The following is a 23,011-nucleotide window of genomic DNA, read 5'->3' on the forward strand; positions in this document are numbered from 1 at the left end:
TGGGACCAAATCCCGGGGGAAGGACTTAAAGGAGTTGTGAAGTTGGTTTCATGGTAGGTGTTTGAAATTGCAGGGGCTTTGTTACCAAATACCAAAGTTCAGGTGCTCACCATTCATAAGCCAATATATATGAGAGACAAGATTGGTGAGAAGAAAACAGGTTAATTTAGGTGTGAGCAACCTGAAGATGGTAGATGCATGTCTCAAAAAGCCATCCTGTTCTCAGATGAGGGTTTTTTTAAAAAAATATTTTATTTATTTATTAATGAGAAAGATAGGAGGAGAGAGAGAGAAAAAGAATCAGACATCACTCTGCTACCTGTGCTGCCAGGGATTGAACTCTGGACCTCTTGCTTGAGAGCCCAATGCTTTTTTCACTACACCACCTCCTGGGCCACTCTCAGATGAGGGTTTAGGGCTTACATACTGAGTGAAAAAAACATATATGTTGATGAGGATGAATGAGTCATTAGGTTATCGTCTCTGGCTTTAGTGGTTGTTGTGTTCAGTTGGGGTTGCTAATTGTTCAAAGAAAAATTCAAGAGAACATTATTATTATTATTTTGTAATCTTGTAAATTATTATAATTCGCTCAAAAAAATAAAGAAAAAAGTCAAATCAGGGCGGGGGGTGGGTGGTAGCACAGCAAGTTAAGCGCACAGGGAGCAAAGCGCAAAGACCAGTGTAAGGATCCGGGTTGGGGTCCCTGGTTCCCCACCTGTAGGGGGGGTTGCTTCACAAGTGGTGCAGCCAGTCTGCAGGTGTCTATCTTTCTCTCCCCTTTCTCTGTCTTCCTGTCCTCTCTTGATTTCTCTGTTCTATCCAAGGCAGCAGTAACAACAAAGGCAACAAAAGGGAGAAAATAGCCTCCAGGAGCAGTGGATAGAGGAAAAAAAAAAAAAGAAGAAAGAAAAGAAAACAAAGAAATCTAATCAGGGCTGAAGCTGCTGTTGAAAGATTGTGTGCTGTCACACTCCCATATGTCTGCTTATATGTTTCCTTTCCTTTTCTTGCCTTTCTTTCTTTCTTCCTTTTATTCTTCTCTCTTTCCTTCTTTATTTGATTATAATAAGTTAGTGTTCACTGCAGTAAAAATTATAAAGGAAAATATCTGAAAGAGAAATAGTAAATTAAAACCAAACAGGAGTGAACATATTATTTTTCAGTGAGGCACATCTGAAATCTTTGTTATAGTGCAGTAGTATTTCAATGAAAAAAAAAATGTGATGGGGGTGGGGCAATGGAGCACTGGGTTAAGCACACGTAGTATGAAATTCAAGGATCCGCATAAAGATCCTGGTTCGAACCCCCAGCTCCCCACCTGCAGGGGGATTGCTTCAAAAGTAGTGAAGCAGATCTGCAAGTATCTATCTTTCTCTCTCCCTCTCTATTTTCCCCTCCACTCTCAATTTCTCTCTGTCCTATCCAAAAAACAAAGTTGAAAAAGTGGCCACAGGAGCAGTAGATTCATAGTACAGGCATAGAGCCCCAGCGATAACCCTAGAGGCAAAAAAAGAAAAAGAAAAAATACATATGGTAACACACCCTGCAAAAGAAAACAAATACATTTATTGTTCCTCTGTCAATTTTACTAGTACAGTTGTATTTCTATCAAATCTTCCCCTTTTTATCCTCTCAAATTACACGATACCATTTGCATCTTTAGCCTGTTAGTAAGGTGGACTTCACTAATTGGCTTTTTTTTTTCCTAAGATAGACACAGAGAGATAGAGAGACAGAGAAACAGAGTGTAAGAGACCACAGCACAGATGTTTCCTTCACTATAGTGGGGACTGGGTTTGACCCTGGGTCACACACATGACAAAGCAGCACATTATCCAGGTGTGCTATTTCACCTGCCTTGATTGACTGTTGCTTTTGCTGTTTTTTTTAACCAAAATGCATGGACTTACTGAGCTAGAAGGCATTTTCCTTTTTATACCATTAGATTCCATTTGCTACCTCCCTGTGTTAGCTGCAGACCTGGCTTTCTTACCTGAGCCTTCTTCCTGGTGTTATTTAGTGCAGTATGAGCTTACTGACCTTAAAGTCGAGAAGTTTGCATTCGTATGCAGCTTCTACTCCTAAAGCTAGGGATGCCTGGATAGGCACCCCACCCCCCACACACTCCCCCAAATATATACACGCTCATAATCTACAAAGGGTACAAGACCAAATGATTAAAACTCTAGTCCTACCCACCAGCAACCATACCCTCCATCACAGACACACCAAGAACTCCAGGGCACCAAGAGCCAGGCTCTAAGTTTGCATTTTAAAAGCCTGGATCTTCCCCTGCAAACCTGCTGCTGTTTCCAAAGTGTGGAAACCTGCCAACACACAGCCCAGGGACACTAACAACTCACTTGGCCAGTGAGCAATGTCACGGTCTTGTCCAAGATAGGACAGGCAGGAGGAGAGAGGACTAACAGGCAGGAAGCCCACTCCCAGACAATGAACATCTAAAGAGCCCTGCCCGAGCAGGAGTCTAAATTGAAACATCATCCCAGCTCAGTGGAGTGATTGCACTAAAGCAAGTTGGCAAAACATCAGACAGCAGGTGACAGGGCTGCCTGCACCGGAGGCTCCAGCTGACTTTCTAATTGGGCCAAAGCCTCTCTGGTGTTTCCAAGAACCAAGTTCATGGGCCCAGCACCAGGGCCTGAACTAAGCCATCCTTTACTCCAGAGCTGGCTTTCTTTCTTTTAAATTATATATATTTTAATACCAGAGTATTGCTCAGCTCTGACTTATGGTGGTATGGGAGGATTGAACCTGGAACTTCAGAAACTTGGGCATGGCCATTTGCATAACCATTATGCTATCTCCCCCACGACCAAGCTGATTTTCCAAGTAGGTGTGTGAATCCTCCCTGGGAGGTGTGAATGTGTGCATGGACACATGAGAAGGGACTGCTTCTTTGTGGCCTGAGTGTCTTTGAGACCCATATCCCCATAGACTTGGAGCTCACATCTTGGGATCTTGGGTGTACCCCCACCCGCCTTTAAACTTGATCCTATTGTGCACTGAACTCCTGCCAATTACAACCCAGAGGGCATATTCAACCAGTAGGTTGTTAGATGTGAATCCTTCCTGTGTCCTTGTACTTACCACTCCCAATGTGTCCTGCTGTTGCTTTTAAATAGGGTGCTGGTGCTATTTGATAAAGAACCCCCCCCTTGGGCTTTTTTTTTTTTTTTTTTGAGGGAAGGCACACACCAATGTTGCTTAGTATCTCTTTTTCCTCTTATTTTTCATAAACTGAAACTGTATTTTGGAGGCTGCTACCATCTGCCTCCTTTATTTTTTAAAATTTTCTTATCTTTATTTTATTCATTCTATAGAGACAGCCAGAAATTGAGAGGGAAGGGTGTGGTAGAAAGGGAGAGAGAGAGAAAGACAGCTGCAACACCGCTTCACCACTCACAAAGCTTCCCCCTGCAGGTGGGGACCAGGGCCTTGAACCCGGCTCCTTGAGAATTTTAATATATGCGCTGAACCAGGTGCACCACCACCTGGCCTCTGCTTGCTTAATTTTATTGATTTATTTACCAATTTGTTTCAAAAAGAATTTATTCCCCGCTGGTTTGTAATACTATAAAATTTGGAGGGTGTTGGTGTAGATAGCATAATGGTTATGCCCACATGACATTCACACCGGAGACTCTGAGCTCCCAGGTTCAATACTCTGCACCACTATAAACCAAAACTTAGTTGTGTGCTGGCTTAAAAAACAAACAAAAAACTTCAGGGGAGTACACCTTCACAACTTCATCTGTGCAAACCTCACCACACCCACCACCAAAATCCCAGTGTATCCCACTATCAAAGTGATCTCTTGCTTCACATTGGTTTGGGCTCACCCCCCCACCCCCCAGATTAGCAGGGGCTAAACCACCTGCTAGTTTCGCGCTTCCCCTTCTCCCCACCCCCTACCCTACGTAATTCCTGAGTTCCTGCCGCAGCTGCCGCAGGAGGAGGATTCAGGAGAGATCTGTGTGGTGATTAGTTTAGGAGTCCCTCTCTGCCACTGGAGGAGAAAGATGGAAGAGCACATTGCCCGCTCGTGAATAAAGATTAAACTGCGTTCTCAGCTCAGCCGTGTGTTTCTGGTCGTTTGTTACCCACCCGTGAAGCCAGCCCCGGCGAAAACAACAATCTCTGTCCATGCTTCCCATCCCTAACCTTCGTAGTGACCATTAAGTATGGTAACCACTATATTTCCCACAAAGTTCAGGATTCATATTTGATATGCTTTCCCATCTTGTTTTCTTTGGTGATTTATATTCTTTTTTTTTTATAATTTATTTCTTTATTGGGGAATTAATGTTTTACATTCAACAGTAAATACAATAGTTTGTACATGCATAACATTCCCCAGTTTCCCATTTAACAATACAACCCCCACTATGTCATTTATCATCCTTCATGGACCTGTATTCTCCCCACCCACCCACCCCAGAGTCTTTTACTTTGGTGCAATACTCCAATTCTATTTCAGGTTCTACTTGTGTTTTCTTTTCTGATCTTGTTTTTCAACTTCGGCCTGAGAGTGAGATCATCCCATATTCATCCTTCTGTTTCTGACTTATTTCACTTAACATGATTTTTTCAAGGTCCATCCAAGGTGACTTATATTCTACACAACAGTAAAACACTATTGTGTTTCACTTCCTGACTTATTTTGATCGGCATGATCCCTTTCAGTTCCATCCACGTTGTCACAAACAACAGACCTTTCTCTTTGTTACAGCTGAGCGGTATTCCAGAGTATGCATACCACCACTTCTTCATCTATTCACTCATCAAAGGACATCTAGGTTGATTTTATGTTGTGTCTATTGGGGACAATATTGTTATCAACACATATTTCTTTAAGAAAAAAAAGTTCATTTTATTTGTTTTTATATTTTATTATCTTTATTTATTGGATAGACACAGAAATAGAGAAGGAAGGGGGAGATAGGGAGACAGAGACACCTGCAGCACTGCTTTGTCACTAGCAAAGCTTTCCCCCTGCAGGTGGGGACCAGGGGTTCAAACCTGGGTCCTTGAGCATTATAACATGCTCTCAACCAGGTTCGCCACCACCCAACCCCTCATTTTATTTTTTATGAGATTAAGACTGAACAGAACATTACTCAGCTTCAAAGTCTCTGCAGGGGGTCCAAACTGGGACTTTAAGGCATGCAAATCCTATGCTCCATCCAGTGAGCCACCTTCCTGCCTCTTTTTTTTTTTTTTTTTAAAGAAAACACGGTAGCTGGACTGAGTATGGGGTAATGCACCAAAGCAAAGGACTCTGAGAAAGGAGGGGAAGAGACAGAGCAGGAGGTGCTTTGGGGTCCTGGTATATAATGGACAAGTGTTTAAGTTGGAGGTGAGAGTATTTTGCAGATACAATGAAAAATTATACCCATATCTCAACAATTATACTGTAACCCATCAACTCCAAATCAAATGATTTTTTAAAAATAAAGAAAATAAGGAAAAATAAAAGTTTGTCACAGCTACTCAACTAACATAAGTCGGTGTTCCACATCACCAGGCAGGAAAGAACTGGGTTTCTTGATATATGCATTTTGGTCAGGAACAGTTATCATTTCTCCATCAACATTTAAAAAAAACATCTTTAAATGGGATGATCTCACTCTCAGGCAGAAGTTGAAAGACAAGATCAGAAGAGAAAACACAAGTAGAACCTGAACTGGAATTGGCGTATTGCACCAAAGTAAAAGACTCTGGGGAGAATACAGATACAAGAAGGATGACAGAGGACCTAGTAGGGGTTGTATTGTTATGTGGAAAACTGAGAAATGTTGTGCATGTACCAATTATTGTATTTACTGTGGAATGTAAAACATTAATCCCCCAATAAAGAAATTAAAAAAAAAAAAGAAATAGGGGAAAAAGAGGAGAAAGACACTTACAACACTGTGTCACCACTGGTGAAGTTCCCCCCCAGCCCTCCTTGCAGGTAGAGACCAGCGTCTCAAACCCAAGTCCTTGAGCAGGGTAACTTGTGTACTTTACTGGTTGCACCACAGGCCCACCCCAGCAATTGTCTTAAATTGCTACCACTTTCTTCCTGCTGGCCCTGCATATCATGTGATCACAGCCAGCCCAACCATGACAACAGCGCTGCATTAGTGTGCCAGAGAGGTGAGGGGCTCAGCAGGCTTTGTCAGAGTATGTGATATTTGTTAGCGTAATAAAAGCTCCTCTCTGCTCCCTCCTCTTGCCCACGTTCCCCCTAAGAGGTCAGAGTTGCTGACTGGAGGGGCTGAAATCAGGACCACCCCCCCCCCCAAGCCTCCTTTTCTCTCTCCTCTAGCAGTAAAAGGAACCAGTGCCACAAAACATACTCACAGTATGGAGTTTCTTCTAAGTAATATTTTCCTGATTCATTTTATTATGAAATTAAATAGTTGGTCCATTTGAACCCTCATTAACAGATATTAAATGTTGCTTATCATAAAAATATGCTGATAAATCACTGGGCTTAAAAAATTAACCACTGAATGGCTAACAAATTAAATTGAAATAATTAAGTCTGATACTCCTAGAGAGGGATAACCGGGGGTGGTACATTAGAAAACCTGTTTTTATTTGGTTTAGTTTTAAACAAAAGGAGCCATGCTGGCTTGCTCTCCCTGGGCCCCTTCCAGAAGGCAGGGAACATCTGGGAGGCAGTTGACTGGAGGCAGCTGGGAGGGTGGCTGGGCTACCTGGTCTTCGAGCAAGTAACCTTGACCTCATTAGCTGTGGCTATAACCAGTCTCGGTAAGTGTTGTTCAAGTAATGATGTCTTCACTGCTTCTTCTGTCTCCAAGGGCTGCCACAGGTAATTAAGAGCTCAAAGTCTACCATGAAGATGGCCAAGCCACCTTATCTAGACCTAGAAAGAACAACTATTGTCCCCCAATCTAAGGAAGACAGAGACAAAAAGTGGAGTCAAGACACACACACACACACACACACACACACACACACACACACACACACACCGTATATCCATATATGCTATTTCTCAGGCAATGCTGCCCAGGCCAAAGATGTCATAAAATATTAATAAATGGACAAGGTTTTCATTAGAACTCAAAGTCCAGAAGGCAGATAGACCAAGGCTGAAACCTGCAACCTCTTGAAATATACCTGCTGTGATTTGACTTGATTTGCCATCTCTTATTAATATTTTAACACAGGGCCATTTAGTAAGAGGGCCTGTGATATTCTGATTTGCAAAAGCACAAAAGGCTGTTACATTTGTTCAGCTGCTGCAAACTGAGATGCATAGCAGATGCAAAAAAGAGCAGATCTATTTTTTTCTTCTCTTAAATTGATGATATGAACATATTTTACATGTTCACTACATTATGAAGTGAAGTAATAGGTGGGGAAAATGATCAAATGTTTTTTTTTTAAAAGTCCATTTTTCAAATTACTTTTTTATGAAAGAAAGGGAAAAATCAGTGTACTGCTGCAGTGTATTTGTGATGCTGGGGACCCAAGTCTTGAACCTCATGCACACAAGACACATATGCTCTATCCACTGAGCCACTTTCTCAGGCCTCTAAACAATCAACTCTTGAAATGTCACCCAGTCCAAGAATTGCCTACAAAAGGGGGCAAAGGTAATAGTGAGTCCTGGTTTGTGCTACTGTCACTGAAAGCAGTGATTCTCAAAGTCTGATTCTGCAGACACGCTAGGACAGCAATGGATTCTGCGAAGCTCTGTTTTGGCAAAACTCTTTCCATATTAATGCTCAGATGGTTACCCTTTTGAGTGAAAAAATAAAAAAAGTATTACATGTTCTAAATGTCATCCCTTGAGTCTTTTTGTTTTAGAGAGTACCAGGTGTCAAACCCAGGGCCTCATACATGAGAAAGATGTGCTCTACCACTGTGCTACCCCTCTAAGACTATTTAACTTTCCCTGGAGGAATGGGAAGAAGCATAGAGCTCTTGTGTCAGACATCAAAGCACACCAACAGTCTTTAGGACAAACGGCTGCTCCATCATTTGAGTTGCAGGGCAAACTGGCCTCTTCCTTTGCAGACCATTTTAAAGAATATTTATTTGTTGAATAGAGACAGAGAGGAATTGAAAGGAAGAGTAGGAGAGGGAACACCTGCAGCACTGCTTCACTGCTTGTGAAGCTTTCTCTCCCCTTGCAGGTGGGGACTGAGGGTTTGAACCTAGGTAATGTGTGCTTAACTAGTGTGTGCCACTGTCTGCTCCCATTTTTACAAGACAGACTGACAAATGAGGCTTATGTGGATTCGAGAATCTGAAAAACATCCTTGAAAATGAACAAAGTAAAGCAATCACTTCAAGGAAAATGTGAAGAAAGCTAAAAAGCTTTCAAGATAAAACTGGGATTTTAGAAAATTTATCTGGCTTGTGAACCTGACTAGCTTCCCAATACTTAAAAAGTTTTTCTAATGAGATCAATCGTGATATTTGCAAAATTGATTTCTGGGATGAAATGTGTCAACCCTTAGAAGACCTATGTAACTCTAGGAACTAGCATTTTCCTAATGAATGATGTATGTTTGAATGTCACGCATGGGTAGACCATCAATTTGAAGTACAAGACAGATCAATTATCTTAATGTAAGGGAATAGGAAACGTTCATTAATAGGATTTTAGATTTCACATGGCAGCTAGTTTTTAAGATACGGTCACATTTTGCACCAGAGAGATAGCTCACTGGGTAAGGCCTGCTTTGCTATGGGTGAGGCTCAGGTTTAAGCCCCAGTACCACACAGGAGATGCTATGGCCCTAGAGGAAGTGCTAGTACTGTGCTGTCTCTATTTGAAAGAGCAGCGTACTGAGGTGAGGCCGGAACTCCACAGGAAGAGAGATAAGATTGGAGAGATAAACAGGAAAAGAGACACAATCAAGTTATGGTATGATACCAAAGAGTATAACTTTCAGAAAACGCTATTAAAATACTCTTTTCCAGTTACATATGTGTACAGCCAGATTTTATTCATATTCTTCAACTAAAATAACATATCGCAACAGATCAAAAGCACACTCAGAACTAAGAATCCAACTGTTTTCCTATAATGCCAGACACTGAGTGGTAAAAATGTAAGACAATGCTACTCTTTTAACTAAATATTTATTATTGTTCTGGAAATAGTGCTTTTTCATAAAAATATGTTGTTTATCTCAGTATGTGAAGAGTTTACAATATTAAAGAAATTAAAATACTTTCATAATTTTGTTTGAAAACTGCTATTGATACTTCCAAGGAATCTTAGCATAAGGCAAGGCAGCAGGAAGCTCTCTCTCTCTTTCTCTCTTAAAGACTTATACTTACCTATTACCTACTTACCTTATACTTATCCTGGGACCTAATATGTAAGTAAAATATACTAATTTTTTTTGTTTGTCTTTTGTTTTCAGTGCTAGGCCTTGTACATGTAAAGCATGCATTCTACTAATGAACTATATCCCCAGTCTAAATATCCTTTTAGTATTTATTCTATTTGATAGGAAAGAAATTGAGAGAGGAAGGGGAGGTAGAGAGATGTGCAGCACTGTTTTATTGTTTGTGAAGCTTCTCTCCTGCAGATGGGGATTTAGGGGGCTTGAATCTGAATCCTTGCATAGAGATTTATTAATAAAGAAACAGAACATCATTCTGGCATATGCAGTGCCCAGGGACTCTAACTTGGGAACCTTATGCATTCCAAGTCCTGCCCTCTACCACTGTACCACCTCTAGGACAATCAAAACAGACTATTTAAGTCACCAAGAAAAGAGTCTGTTACTTATGGTTGAATCCCTTACTGTGGTCTCCTTGTTCAAGAAAAAAAGAGATAAAAGATGGAAGGGGCATAGCACAAATATAAAAGGCTGCATGCTATGCACCCCACCACAAAGTAATAACTCCTTCTTATCAAAACACACCTTTAAAACAATTTGTATTATCCAGGAGGTGGTGCAGTGAGTACAGCACTGGACTCTCAAGCATGAGATCCTGAGTTCAATCCTCAGCAGCGTATGTAGCAGCAGAGTGATGTCTGATTCTTTCTCTCTCCTCCTATCTTTCTCATTAATAAATAAATAAAATATTAAAAAATTATCTGTAACAACTGACTTTGGGGGGGCAGATAATAGTCTCATTTTATTGAATGATTCAATGTACTAGGGGCCACTATGTACAAAGAGAAGGGAGAGTCACTTCTTGGTCTCTTTCTCCTTGGACAAAGTCTTTATGGTTTCTTCCTTTTTGGCCTGGAGCTGCTCTTCATGATGCTTTTGTGCTTCCTTGGTCTTAGACCTGCTTCAGCCAGGAGCTTCTTGTGAGCCTTGTCTGCCTTCAGTTTGTGAATGTGTTCCAAGAGAATCTGCTTGTTTTTGAACACATTTCCCTTCACTTTTAAGTACAGGCTGTGGTACATGTGGCAGTCAGTCTTCTTAGATTTGAACAGGCGACAAGGAATTCTCATACTCCTCATCCAGGTCACCATCTCGGGCATTTGAGCATTGGCAGTACCCTTTCACTTACCAAAACCCATGTGCCTCCCCTTCCTGTGAGCCAAGGTGTTCTTCCTACATCAAGCCCGAGAATGGACAGTCACAGGTTTTGGGATGATGAACCCATCTTTGATCAGTTTCCGAATCTGCTGACTGGGAATTAGCACTGGCGATTTCACTGGTCTCACTGGGATCCACCCAGACCTTTTTGCCTCTGTGTACGCTGGAGGCCTCTTCTGAAGCTTGCGCATACTTATGGCTACGGCTGCAGCAGCGAAAGGCACAACTGACATCTTCAACAACGCTAAAAATTTATCTTCATTAATGGAAGTTGTAATAAACTGTTGTGAGAGGAAGCATTCTACAGAGATTTAAGACCTGGAAAGGTCAAGACATTCTCTAATCAGATGAGCTTCTCAATGGAAACATCAACTCTGGGTATCCTGCCAAGAGCCCGTTTTATTGCCAAAATCCTAATCTAAAACCACATTTAAGAATGCCTCCACTGAAATACAGAAGTTAAAAACAAGACATTTAAATAGTCATCACCCTTTGCACTCAGAGATAAATGTGCCCAATGACCCTGGATGCTAACTGGAAGATTTCTTTCTCTTAACCTTTCTATTTGATATCTCCCCTTGCCCCCACCCATCATTCATGAGGAAATCAGCACAGCAAGTCATTTGAGGAGTTGGCTTTTAATCAGCTCCTTCACGAATTAAGTGGAATCAGATTCTTGACTTCATTTTTAAATTTTTTATTAGAGATTTCATAATGATTAACAAGATTGTAAGATAACAGGGGTACAACTCCATACAGTTCCCTCCACCAGTTTTATGTTCCATCCCCTCCATTGGAAGCTTCCCTATTCTTTATCCCTCTAGGAGCATGGACCCAGGATCATTATGGGGTGCCGAAGGTGGAAAGTCCGGCTTCTTTAATTGCTTCTCTGCTGGACAGGGATGTTGGCAAGCCGATCCATACTCCTAACCCACCCCCAGCCTGTTTCTATCTTTCCCTAGAGGGGTAAGATCTGGTCCCCTACGCCTACACTGAACTTCTCTGTTCCAGACTCTTGGAAACAGAGTTGGCAGTCAGCTGAGATAAAGAACAAGCACCTCATCGCAGACCCCTGCAAGCGTCAACCCGGCTTTGACCTAGCACGTTATGATTGGGCCCTCCTCAATCGCTATCGAACAGGCCATGGCCGGTGCGCCGCTATGTTCCATCGCTGGGGAGCCAGAGACGACCCGAACTGCCCCTGCAGCTCCAGACAGACTATGACCCACATAGTCAACGACTGCCACCTCTCCAGATTCAAAGGAGGTCTCGAAACTTTACATCAGGCTCAACCTGATGCTGTTGACTGGCTACGGAAGAAGGGCAAACGCTAGAAGAAGAGGGGTAGGGCTGTGTGTGGAGAAGTGAGGTTCCCGGGCACATTGGTGAGGTCATCTGCCCAGGAAAGTCAGGATAGATCCATAGATATACCATAGATCATGGTATTCTCTGCAATTTGGTGGCTGAAAGGTGGCAAGATATAAAGCAGGGAAAACTGTTTAATAAACAGGAATCCAAAGGTAGGAATTGAGTAGATGAAATTAGGGGTCTTCATGTGGGAAGAAGCTAGGAAGTCTATTTTAGGTATGTTCCTTGGAGCCCATAACTTTAGTAAATTTTTGCCTGAGCCTGATAGCTAGCATGTATGTGGACTAAGATTATTGTCTGAGAAGATGGTGTCAGAGTTGAGAAAAGGGCTAGAAAGTTGGTTTAGGGCAGAGAGTAGCTCCCTAACATGAGGAAAGTATATAAATAGCATTAACTGTTTAGGACTTTTTTTTTTTTTTTTTCTTTTTTCCTTCATTGCTGGGGTTTCACTGCTCTAGACTGGCCTTTTGGAGCTAAACATAGGAGAATAAACCACAGCACCAAAACTTTCTTCAATACAGTGTGTGTGTGTGTGTGTGTGTGTGTGTGTGTGTGAAACAGATGGGCTCAAACCTGGGAAAATAAGGGAATTTTATAGGAAATATAAAATGGGAAAGCAGCCCATTAACCAAGTGAGCTATTTTGCCAGCCATTCAGAATCATAACTAATAAATAGAATAAGTGTTTGTGTTAAATGCCTCTGTATAGAGCACCCAGCATTCCTTGGGGGGTGGGGTGGAAGGAAGGGATGGAAGGCAGTTGGAAACAGACCCACAAGATACAACATATTCTCTTAACAGAGTTAATCATCTAGTTAGGGCAGGGAGAGAGCAATGGGAAAAGTGAAATGAAATGTTTCAATAACAGTGCTAGACAGTAGAAGAGATGTCATAAAACAGTGCACGATTCATTGCCAAAAAGATTGTTGCTGACAATTACTGCTGTAGGGTTTCAGAGACGAAAAAGATCACTCAAACTGATGAAGGCCTAGGGAGATGTGATAGAAAAGGCAGGAGCTCAGCTCAGTCTTGAAAGACCAGAAACCTGTGGGTGGACAGAGGAAGCACAGTAACAGCCTCTTAGAAAGGCTAGGTTTTCTTCTTTTTTTTTTTTCTGGGGTGAAAGGGGGAGGTTGGGGGTGGTGGAAAGGTTGACTGGTGCAAGAAAAGAGGCTCTCAGGGACTCAGGTAGATGATGGTTATAGAGGAACATTTGATATTCAAAAGGAAATGTCAGTCAAAAAAAGGTGGAAACAATTTCTAGGACCCCATCTATGAATATCTTTTTTTCTAATGCTACCAACCTAGAGAACAACTTTTAATTCAGGTTGAAGATCAAACCCAGGGCCTCTTCCCCTGAGACACTTTCCCAATCCCAAACTAAAGCTTTCTTGAAACAAACAAACAAACAAAAAACCCAGCAACAAAACACTATAAAGAGAGAAATCAAGAAGGGGGAGATAGAGACACCTGCAGCACTGCTTCACTACTTGTGAAGCTCCCCCCCTACAAGTGAGGATGGGCACTTGAATCTATATCATTGCACATTATAATGTGTACTTAACCCAGTGCACCACTGCCTTGTTCCCCTACTAAATCTCTTTCTTCCACAGGCCAATAATGACACAGGAAATTCAGAAATCATACCTGGTGTCCAGAACATTTAGACTGGCTGGTTATGTTAGCTGAGGTTTGTATTTCATTTCCTTGTTATGTTCATTCCTTTGTTTAGCTCCATTTTTAATTTAGCAAAAAGAAAAAAAAAAAAAAAAAGAACAGCCAGGACTTGCATTCCTCAAGTTCTCAGTTGGAACCTTGGTAGCATATATGCCACAATGGTGCTCTGTTCTGTCTCTTTCATATCAAACTGTCTACTTCATTAAAAAAAAAAAAAAAAGAATATATATAATTTTTTTTTAACCAGCATATAATGTGGCAGGGAAATGGAGCTGCTGTCATTTCACCCTCAAATACTGCCTTTTCAATGCAGCTCTGCTCCTAGCAGCTCAGGGGGATGGTTGTCTCTTTGTCATTCATTAGCCAGGACAGGTAACACCTCTCAGAGACAGTCTTCCATTGCCCTATGGAAGAATGCCTACAAGGCAAAAAGACAGCTAGAAACTCTTTTGCTTGTGGAATGTTCTCTGCAAAGGCAACAGTTCAAAGCAAACATGCATTAAGTGGAACTCTGACAAAGGCAGAAGAATTCTCTGGACAGGAGGGCTCTACAACACCTAAAGTGACACCAGACATAAAGATGCAGGTACTCACACATTTCCATGAAAATCAAGTTCAACAGCACAGTCTAGACAGGGAAGTGTGCTGTGTCCACACTGGGAGTGTTATTAGCACAGAACTACCTAACCAGATCCTTCTGGTCAAAGATTCTTCCTGCTACCCTCCTCCCTCTAGGGAAAAAAAAATAAAATAAGAATAATAAATAAAATTAAATTGAAAAAAGCCAATTTGTCTCATCAAAACTCAGTGTAAAAAAAAAAGGAGAGACAGAAGACAGTATAAAAATGAATAGTCAGGACATAGCTCACCATGCAGAGCACGAGCTTTACTATGCATGGGGTTCTGAGTTTGAGAGCTCTAGTACCACATGGTAGAGAAGTGCTATGGTGTCTCTTCAAAATAACAGCATGGTGCAGCTCTAGTTTTTGTATAACTATTACAACATCCCTGTGCCTTGTGGGTTTGTTCTCCATTGATTCTACTTTCCCCAAAGATTTATTAACTAATGAGAAGGAGAGAAGGGGGAGATGGGGGGAAGAGGGAGAGAAGGGAAGGGGAGGGGAGTGTGAGCACACCAGAGCATCACTCTGGCACATGGGCTGCTGGGAATTGAATCTTGGACTTCATGCATACAAGTCTGGTACTTTATTCCACAGTACCACCTCCTAATCCACTGATTATTTCCCCCTATAGAGCATTTTGGAGTCAACAGAAGGAATCTGAAGGACATAAGAGATATTAAAAAAAAAAAAAAGGTAAGGCAAGAAGGAAGGTTAAGAGAATTGGGGGCTGGCAAATTAGCTCTCTTGAAAGTGTGCTTTGCTTCAACATGTGTGCAACCTAGGTTTAAACCCAGGACTGTGGTTTCTTTGCTTCTCTGTCTTTCTATCTCACTTTATCTGCAAAGCCAGTCTGGAGTGGTGAAGTCCCAGAAATAAAAGAATGTAGGGGGTGGGGGTGGGGGCATATGAGCAAGCAACAGAACTCAAGAGTCACAGAACTAAGGGATGATAATGGAGGGAGGAGGATATATCAGAAAGTCACGGCAGAGATGGGGTGGGAGAGAGCCTTGCTTCACTTCCTCAGTCTGGTCTATGAAGACGTACCACCTTCTGATCTGAGAAAAGTAGCATCTCAGACTCTTCTGTGAGCGCCAGAACATAGGTCATGGGCTTTCAGACAAACAGAAAGTGAAGCATGTCACTCCAATCTAAAAATGAACACACATCGGTGTGGCAGATGGCAATAAGATTTTATCAAGACTGGCACAGAGCCAGACTACAAACAGCCCAACATGCAGAGTACAAGACCTCAGAGACAAAATACAAACCCGTGAAACCATCAGGCATTTTTAAATGGGGATTGTCTTTAGGATCAGGGAACTGTTTCTTCCGCAAAGGTTGTGGAATGTTTCATTTAAGTAGAATGAAGAAAACGTTAAGGTTCAGAGTCCCACAGCCCCCACCCAGGTCACAGTGATGGGGAAGGTGACATCTGTGTCGGTGAAGGCATGGGGTCAAGAGCATGAGTTCCCAGCTGCTCAGACTTCTCTCCCACTGCATTTGCAGGAAGGGAAGTAATATATTTTCTCTGGTTGCAGAGCCGCCTTGGAAGTGAACCTGGAGAGGTGCCAACACATTTCCAAGTGGCAGAAGAGGGTGCCTACCCCCCACAGCTGATGTAGCAGAGTTCGGTCTTCAAGACAACAAGGGAAAACAGGTATCTCTCCAAGGAACAACTCATTATCCTGATAAACAAATGTAAGGGCTTCCCATGTAGCAAACAAACTAAAAAAGCAACAAGAACAACAGGGGTTCCCCTCTTTCCCCAAGAGAATATGCCCCCATTATTACGGGGAACTCGGCAAAAGCACAGAAACACCCTATTCAGTTATCTTCATCAACTGCCAGCACAGATGTGCCATCCTCTCTAGGCTGTTTCTTTCTTTCTCTCCTTTTTCCCTTGGGGGTGTGTGTGTGTGTGTGTGTGTGTGTGTGTGTGTGTGTGTGTGTGTGTGTGTGTGTTCCTTCAACTCCTTAAAGCAAACACTTAATGTGGATCCCCCCTTTCTTCTTCTTCTTCTTCTTCTTCTTCTCCTTCTCCTTCTCCTTCTCCTTCTCCTTCTCCTTCTCCTTCTCCTTCTCCTTCTCCTTCTCCTTCTCCTTCTCCTTCTCCTTCTCCTTCTCCTTCTCCTTCTCCTTCTTCTTTTTCCAAGGGGACACTACATGTTCTGCTTCATTTGGGCCAGATGTTCACATCAGTATGCCTGCTCATCCCGCCAGGAAGATAACAACGATTATTTATTTGTCCTTCCAGCACAGGCAGTGGGGAAGTGGGGCTAAAATGCAGAGAATGAATCCCTGGCTCCAGAGGCACCAGTATTCTGATAAACTCAGAGGACAACAAGGGGAGACACCCTCATGCCCGGCCCCATGCAACCCAATCATTTGCAAGTTCCTTTATGTTTAGTCCTAAATCAATAGCTTCCACAGATGCAGAGTGCCTGTGACAAGATAGAGAGGCAGATTTGAGGCTCTAGACCCTTTAGATGTCTACTTCAGCTGCAGCAGCTATTAAAAAAGTTATGTGTAACTTCCAGATGAAAGGCATTAGCAGCTTCTTAGAAGAGAATCCCACTCTTCAGGAGATTTAATGAGATGTAACTCACTGAGGCTTCTGACTTGGTCTGCTGTTAATTGAATCAAAGTCAATGACAATCTTGCTGCACTTGGGTGTGAATTTCCTGAATATTCAAAAACAAAATACAGAAAGAGACAGATTATTCAGTGAGTAGCTAAAGGCAATTTGTTTACTTTGGCTTAACCTACATTTTCTGGGGAAGGAAAAAAATTTCCTGGGATTCACTTGATATTTTTATCTCTGTAGGAGCCAATTACAGAGCTCCATACCCAGCGAAACAAGGAGCAGGAAAGCTGAAAGACAAAAAAGATGCATGGGGTGGGGGCAGGAGGAGGGTGTTCTTCAGCTAGCTGAATGCATGAATTATCCGGGAGTCAAAGGATTCCTAACTAGTCAGCTGCACAACATGACATCCGATTACTCGTTTTCCCTCCAGATTCATCTTATTTTCTAGGAAATTTCTGCAGTCAACTAGGCATTATTCCAAAACAAAACAAAACAAAACAAAACAAAACAAAACGTAGATTTTCTTAGCCTCTGGTATATAGCAAAACCAAAAAAAAACCAAAACCAAAACCAAAAACAAAAAAAAAACAACCAGATAGCAGGAGTAAATGAAGAGTAATTTTTTAAATGATGCTCTGAAGACTGGGGAGATGAGACAGTGGATATATAGGAAGACTTTCATGCCTGAAAGCCAAAGTTTCCAATTTCAATCCCCAGTAAAACCATAAGCCAGAGTTTAGTGGTATCCTGGTAAAAACAAACAAACCAACCCACAAAACACACAGGAAAAGCTTGAAATGATGCTCTGAAAATGCAAAAGTGAAATAAACCTACTATGTATTTTTTACTCGTGAATGTACCTTATGAGTTAATTGGGGAGTGGTGATGGGGGTGGGAAGTGGAAAGATGATTATGAAAAAAAGACTTTCATGTCCCAGGCTCAACCCCTTGGACACCACAGTAAGCCAGAGCTGAGCAGTACTCTGGTAAAAATAAATAAATAAATAAAATAAAATAAAAACAGGTAAAATAAATAGAAATAAATTTAATTTTTTTTATTATCTTCATTTATTTATTGGGTAGAGACAGCCAGAAATTGAGAGGGAAGAAGATAGAGAAGGGAGAGAGACACCTGCCACACTGCTTCACCCCTCACAAAGCTTTCCCCTTGCTGGGGAAAAGCCTTCGGTGGGGACCGAAGGCTTGAACCCTCGAGGGTTCTTGTGCATTGCAACATGTATGCCCAACCAAATGTACTACCACTCAGCCCCTAGAAATAAATCTTTAAAGGATAGTTGAAAGAAAAATATTTGGGGACCAAACGAATTCTTTGAAGAGTCAGTGGTCAGGACTGGAAAGTAGCCCACTGAATGGGGCATGCACCTGACTTCCACAACTTGGAAGCATCTCTTCAAATGCACTGGAGTTGCTGTTGAGAATGATGAAGTCATCTTCTCTGGATGGAGCTTGAAAGAATTATGTTGAGATAAGTCAAATAGAGAAGGATGAATATGGGATGATCTCACTCGGGTGGGATTATAAGACAAGGACAGAATGTGAAAGCACAAGGTGATACTTGGACTGGATTTGCTGTATTGCACCAAGGCAAAGGACCCTGAAGAGGAAGGGGTTTGGGTTCCTGGTGTATAATGGAGGAAAAGGACCTAAGTTGGGAGTGAGAGTATTTTGCAAACATCTAGCATGTGTAGATGAGAAATTGTACTCATGTATCAACAACTACATGGTAAACCCTTAACCTCTTAATAACATGATTTAAAAAAATTTAATGTGGGGGAGGGGGTCGGGCGGTAGCGCAACAGATTAAACGCACGTGGTGCAAAGGATCCCAGTTTGAGCCCCCGGCTCCCCACCTGCAGGGGGGTTGCTTCACAAACGGTGAAGCAGGTCTGCAGGTGTCTGTCTTTCTCTCCCCCTCTCTGTCTTCCCCTCCTCTCCATTTCTCGATATCCTATCCACAACACTGACATCAATAACAACAATAATAATAACCACAACAATGATAAATCAACAGAGCAACAAAAGGTAAAAACATAGCCCCCAGGAGCAGTAGATTTGTGGTGCAGGCACTGAGCCCCAGCAATAACCCTGGAGGCTAATAATAATAATGTGATGAGCTAAGGATTAGAGGTAATTTCAGGAGCTAGCAGATATCTCAGTGGGTAGAGTGAATACCTCACCCTGCATGAAGCACTGGGTTGGATCCCTTGCATCACATGGCAGCACCATGGGCAGTATCACAAGGAGCTCCACAAATGGTAGTGTTTTAGCATCTCTCCTCTCACCCTCCAACCCAAACAAATGAGAAAACTGACCCAGAGAAAGTTGGTTAACAGTGGTATCACACACGTCCAAGGGATGTGTATGTGGTGTGTGTTTCAGCGCACACATTAATGTCTAAGGATGCCCCTGGTTCAAGCCTCTGGTCCCCACTTGCAGAAGGAAAGCTTAGCGACTGGTGAAGCAGGGCTGCAAAGTGTCTCTATCTCCTCTCCCCTCTCAATTTCTCTCTGTCTCTAATAATAAATGAATAAAAATATTTTTTTAAAAAAATCGATAAAAGGTAAATACAGGATTATTGTTGTATATTTGAGTTTAAACAAGAATAAAAATTTAAAAATTAACATTTTGAGTCTGATAAGGCACAACAATCTAATTCAACTTACCTACTATAAAAAAATACCTAAATTATCTACATATACTGAGATAATTACCTATGCTAAGAACCCTGCTGCTGACCACAAATCCTATAAAGGAATTGCCTTAAAAGCATTCAGTTTCAAAAGAACTTTCCAAGATGAATCAAAGGTGGTTGGAGTAAATTCCAAATAGAAAATACATCTCAAATCTTTGCCAAGTGAAGATAATCACACAAATCTAAATGACATTGAATCTCAATTTAAAATGTTGCTGTCAAAAGAATTCCTGGTGTTCCAACCTGGCAGGTAACTCTGATTCTAATTTCTGCTGTCAGAGTTGTAACACTTGTAAAATTTACAAAGGTTTAGTTTTAATGTTATGGAATTGGCAGATTTTCAAATTTCTTGTTACTAGACTCATTAGTCCAAGCCTTGGAAAACTACTGATATTACAGTATAATCATTAGACAGATTGTCATTGAGGCTTTTGACAGAGCTCTTAAAAATCAACTCTTAAAATAATCATTTTAAAAATCTAATGCTAGGAAATGAAGAGAGGGCCTAGTGGATACATGATACTGCTAAGCAGTCTCCGTGGTCCACTTCTTCTCTTCCTTTACAGACAGGGAGGAGGAGCAGGAGGGAGAGAGAGACCAATGCATTGTTCAACCATCCATGGGGTTTCTTTGATGCACTCAATGGTGCTTCCCATGTGATGCCAGGGATCCACTCCCACGGTCTCCCTCAGGGTATGGCATTTGCTTTACCCACTGGGTTACCTTCTGGTCCCCAACATGATCTTTAATCTTTAGATCGTAACATTTTAAAGGATGCTTCCACGTGTGGCAATCAGGCAACATAAGAAATTAAACATCAAACCAAAGTCAAATGTTGCTTCGCTGGGTCTTAACTGCCCCTTCCCTTCCCAAGTTGTTCTTACTTACCTGAAGGTAACCCCAGCAAGTTTAAACATAAGCCTCGCAGCTGTTGTCTCATCACTATCGTGGTATTTATCAGACATGAAAATAACTTCTTTTATTCCTTAAGAGGCAACAGAGGAAGTGCCATTAGTACATGCACACACAGATCCGCCAAAAGGCATACAGAAGCAAACGGGGGAGCGCTTTCAGTGGCTGTGATTAATCACCTCTTCCAAGTGGGCTTGCACACAATGTCCAGTTACTGAGATATTTATCTGCTGCTTTCTAATACAGCACAGAATGGATTATATATAATCTGCCCTCTGATTCTCATGGAGTTTTTTTTTTGGGGGGGGGGGGCGGGGAGGAGGAGGACAATAAATGGAAAGTGAAAACATCATGTAGTCAAGCACTGATCCGACTAACAAATTTTCTTGATGTGGGCAAGCAATTTTTTTTTTTTTTAATTAACAAGGCAGCTACTCTTCACTCCAGAGGTGACTGATGGAGGACAGAAAGTGCTAGCAAAATCAGACAGCAATACCCCTCAACTCCCAAAATGACTCTGTAGACCAATTCATAGACACAGCTCTGCAGACACAGTTCTTGCTTCTTTTCCTGTCTCATCAGGTAACATTAAATTGAGAATCAAAGATTTTGTAGGGCATGACCCACGTCTAAGCCTAGACCCAATGCATGCTTTGGTGCTGTGGTCTCTTTCACTCTCTTCCTCTTCCTCTCTATCACAACACACACACACACACACACACACACACACACACACACACACACACACACACACACACCCTAAAACAATCAAGAGTCAGGAGGGTACTTGACACACCTTGCTCTCAGAGCTTCCTCTGAAGGGATCCCAGAAACCTGACTGCTCAAAGCACATGCTGCTCTTCTCCCATGCAGAACAAGGAAGAAAAATCCTAAAGGGTCATTCACTACCAGCAAAGAAGTCCTCAATATTCCTCATGGGGGGCTTTGGATTTGGATGCCACCAGACCTTTTCTGCTCAGAGATCCACAGGCTGATGATAAACAGCCCCTGTAAACTCCACATCTGGCTAAACATGATAAGTCTTTAAATCTCACACCGAGCGTTTTATGGAGATAAAGCGTAGCTGAATCTTAGCTGTGACAGTTTGAAAAAGCGAAACTGTTCAGAATACAATGGTGTAGATTTATGGTAACCATAATGTAAGAAAAACTTAAAAAGTCCTACCATTTGAGGCTCAGGGCATTTTTACATGCCAAGAAGCTGAAGTCTCCAAATATCTACACTGTATTAGATACAAATTAAAATTTCGTATGCAGACTCCCAGTTGACCTTGTTTCTGACAGAAGTTCATTTCTCTCCCTCCCCCCAATCTATGCACAATATGTCAGAGAAGCCTAAATTGACAGTAATTATATGCAATGCCTGTGTTGTTTTTTTGGCAGCTTGCAGTTTAGGGAAGTTGCAAACGAAATTAAAAACATGCTAAGAATCACAGAGGATGCAATTAGTCTTGGAATACCTGGCACCGTTCGAAAACAGAACATGGGGAAATCGCTTGCAAAGTTGATAGTGCAATTAATTTTGATCTAAACAATAGCGATTGGAGATCAAACACATCTGCAAGGAGCGACTGCGGAGCAAGGAGCAATGCAAATGTGACAAATGGAGGTAGCCGGGTTCCTACCTGCCTGGATGATGAGCTTAGCACATTCATTACACGGGAACAAGGCAACATACATGGTGCAGCCTTTCACGTCCGCTGAGTTTTTGTTCATGATTGCATTCAGCTCTGCATGGCACACTGTAAGGTAGAAAGAGACCACAAGAAAAATCTCAGATGCCAGCTTACAAAAAAGAAATACACTAGCAGCACTGAAATATTCCACTACGAGTCCAAAACAAAAACATATAACACTCTATTAAAAGAAAAAAAAGAAAAACTGATCAGGAGCGGGAAGTACTGAGGATCTCAAATGAAGACCATTTGGTCCGACAGGTTGGAGATTAACAGCAGAACCGTTACTGGCAGCATCAGCTTTAGCTCTGTGAGCACCTAGAGCAGCCAGGAAAGGCCAAGGTCAAGTACAGTCACACATCCGAGCGTAGCAATAGCTTGGCGCTCCACAGGACCCTGGGGTATGGAGTTGTCCACATAAAATGGTTCATTGGTGTGCTGATGTGTATACACAGGGCTAGTCTCAGTGGCTGTTAAGAGGACAGGGAGTGATTTTTAAGAGCAAGGGAAGCAAGACGTGAAGCTGAGCATTTCTCTCCTGAGGGACCTGCTCCACCTCATGGTTCTCACTCCACATACACATTAGGAAAACAGCAGTGGAAGGAGAACCAGAAGTTTACTTTTTCAGAAAACAGAAAAATGTAATAAGGCTAAAAACTCATTTACAGTTCTGCTGATCAGAAAGATATATATGACATAATAATCAGACCTAAACTTTTTAGTATATTTTTTCTTCTTCATTTATATCCTTAAGAGATTACTGCAATTGCATGAGTTTTTAGCTCCTTACCTTCTGTCTTCCTCATGAATAAATTAAATTAAAACAAACAAATACTGGCCTAAATTCACAGCTCAAGTATGTTTTAGTCATGACACTCAATGG

General features: G+C 41.8%; 1 protein-coding gene and 1 pseudogene across 2 annotated transcripts in view; both read right to left on the reverse strand.

Annotated features, from left to right (window-relative positions):
- Positions 1-8,977: 8,977 nt before the first annotated feature.
- Positions 8,978-15,272, reverse strand: LOC132536635 (large ribosomal subunit protein eL19-like; annotated as a pseudogene).
- Positions 15,273-16,359: 1,087 nt separating this feature from the next.
- DCTD (dCMP deaminase) overlaps positions 16,360-23,011 on the reverse strand; it is a 41,637-nt gene continuing 34,985 nt past the window's right edge. For both annotated transcript variants that reach the window (XM_060184783.1, XM_016188808.2), the window contains exons 5-7: positions 22,078-22,194; positions 20,409-20,505; positions 16,360-16,904 (exon numbers count right to left, since the gene is read on the reverse strand). In XM_060184783.1, coding sequence (XP_060040766.1) covers positions 16,826-16,904; positions 20,409-20,505; positions 22,078-22,194 — 293 coding nt within the window. In that variant the 3' untranslated portion in view covers positions 16,360-16,825. The remainder of the gene's footprint in view (positions 16,905-20,408; positions 20,506-22,077; positions 22,195-23,011) is intronic.

This window comes from Erinaceus europaeus, chromosome 2 (genome assembly GCF_950295315.1).
Source record: "Erinaceus europaeus chromosome 2, mEriEur2.1, whole genome shotgun sequence".
NCBI classification, from domain to species: Eukaryota; Metazoa; Chordata; class Mammalia; order Eulipotyphla; family Erinaceidae; genus Erinaceus; species Erinaceus europaeus.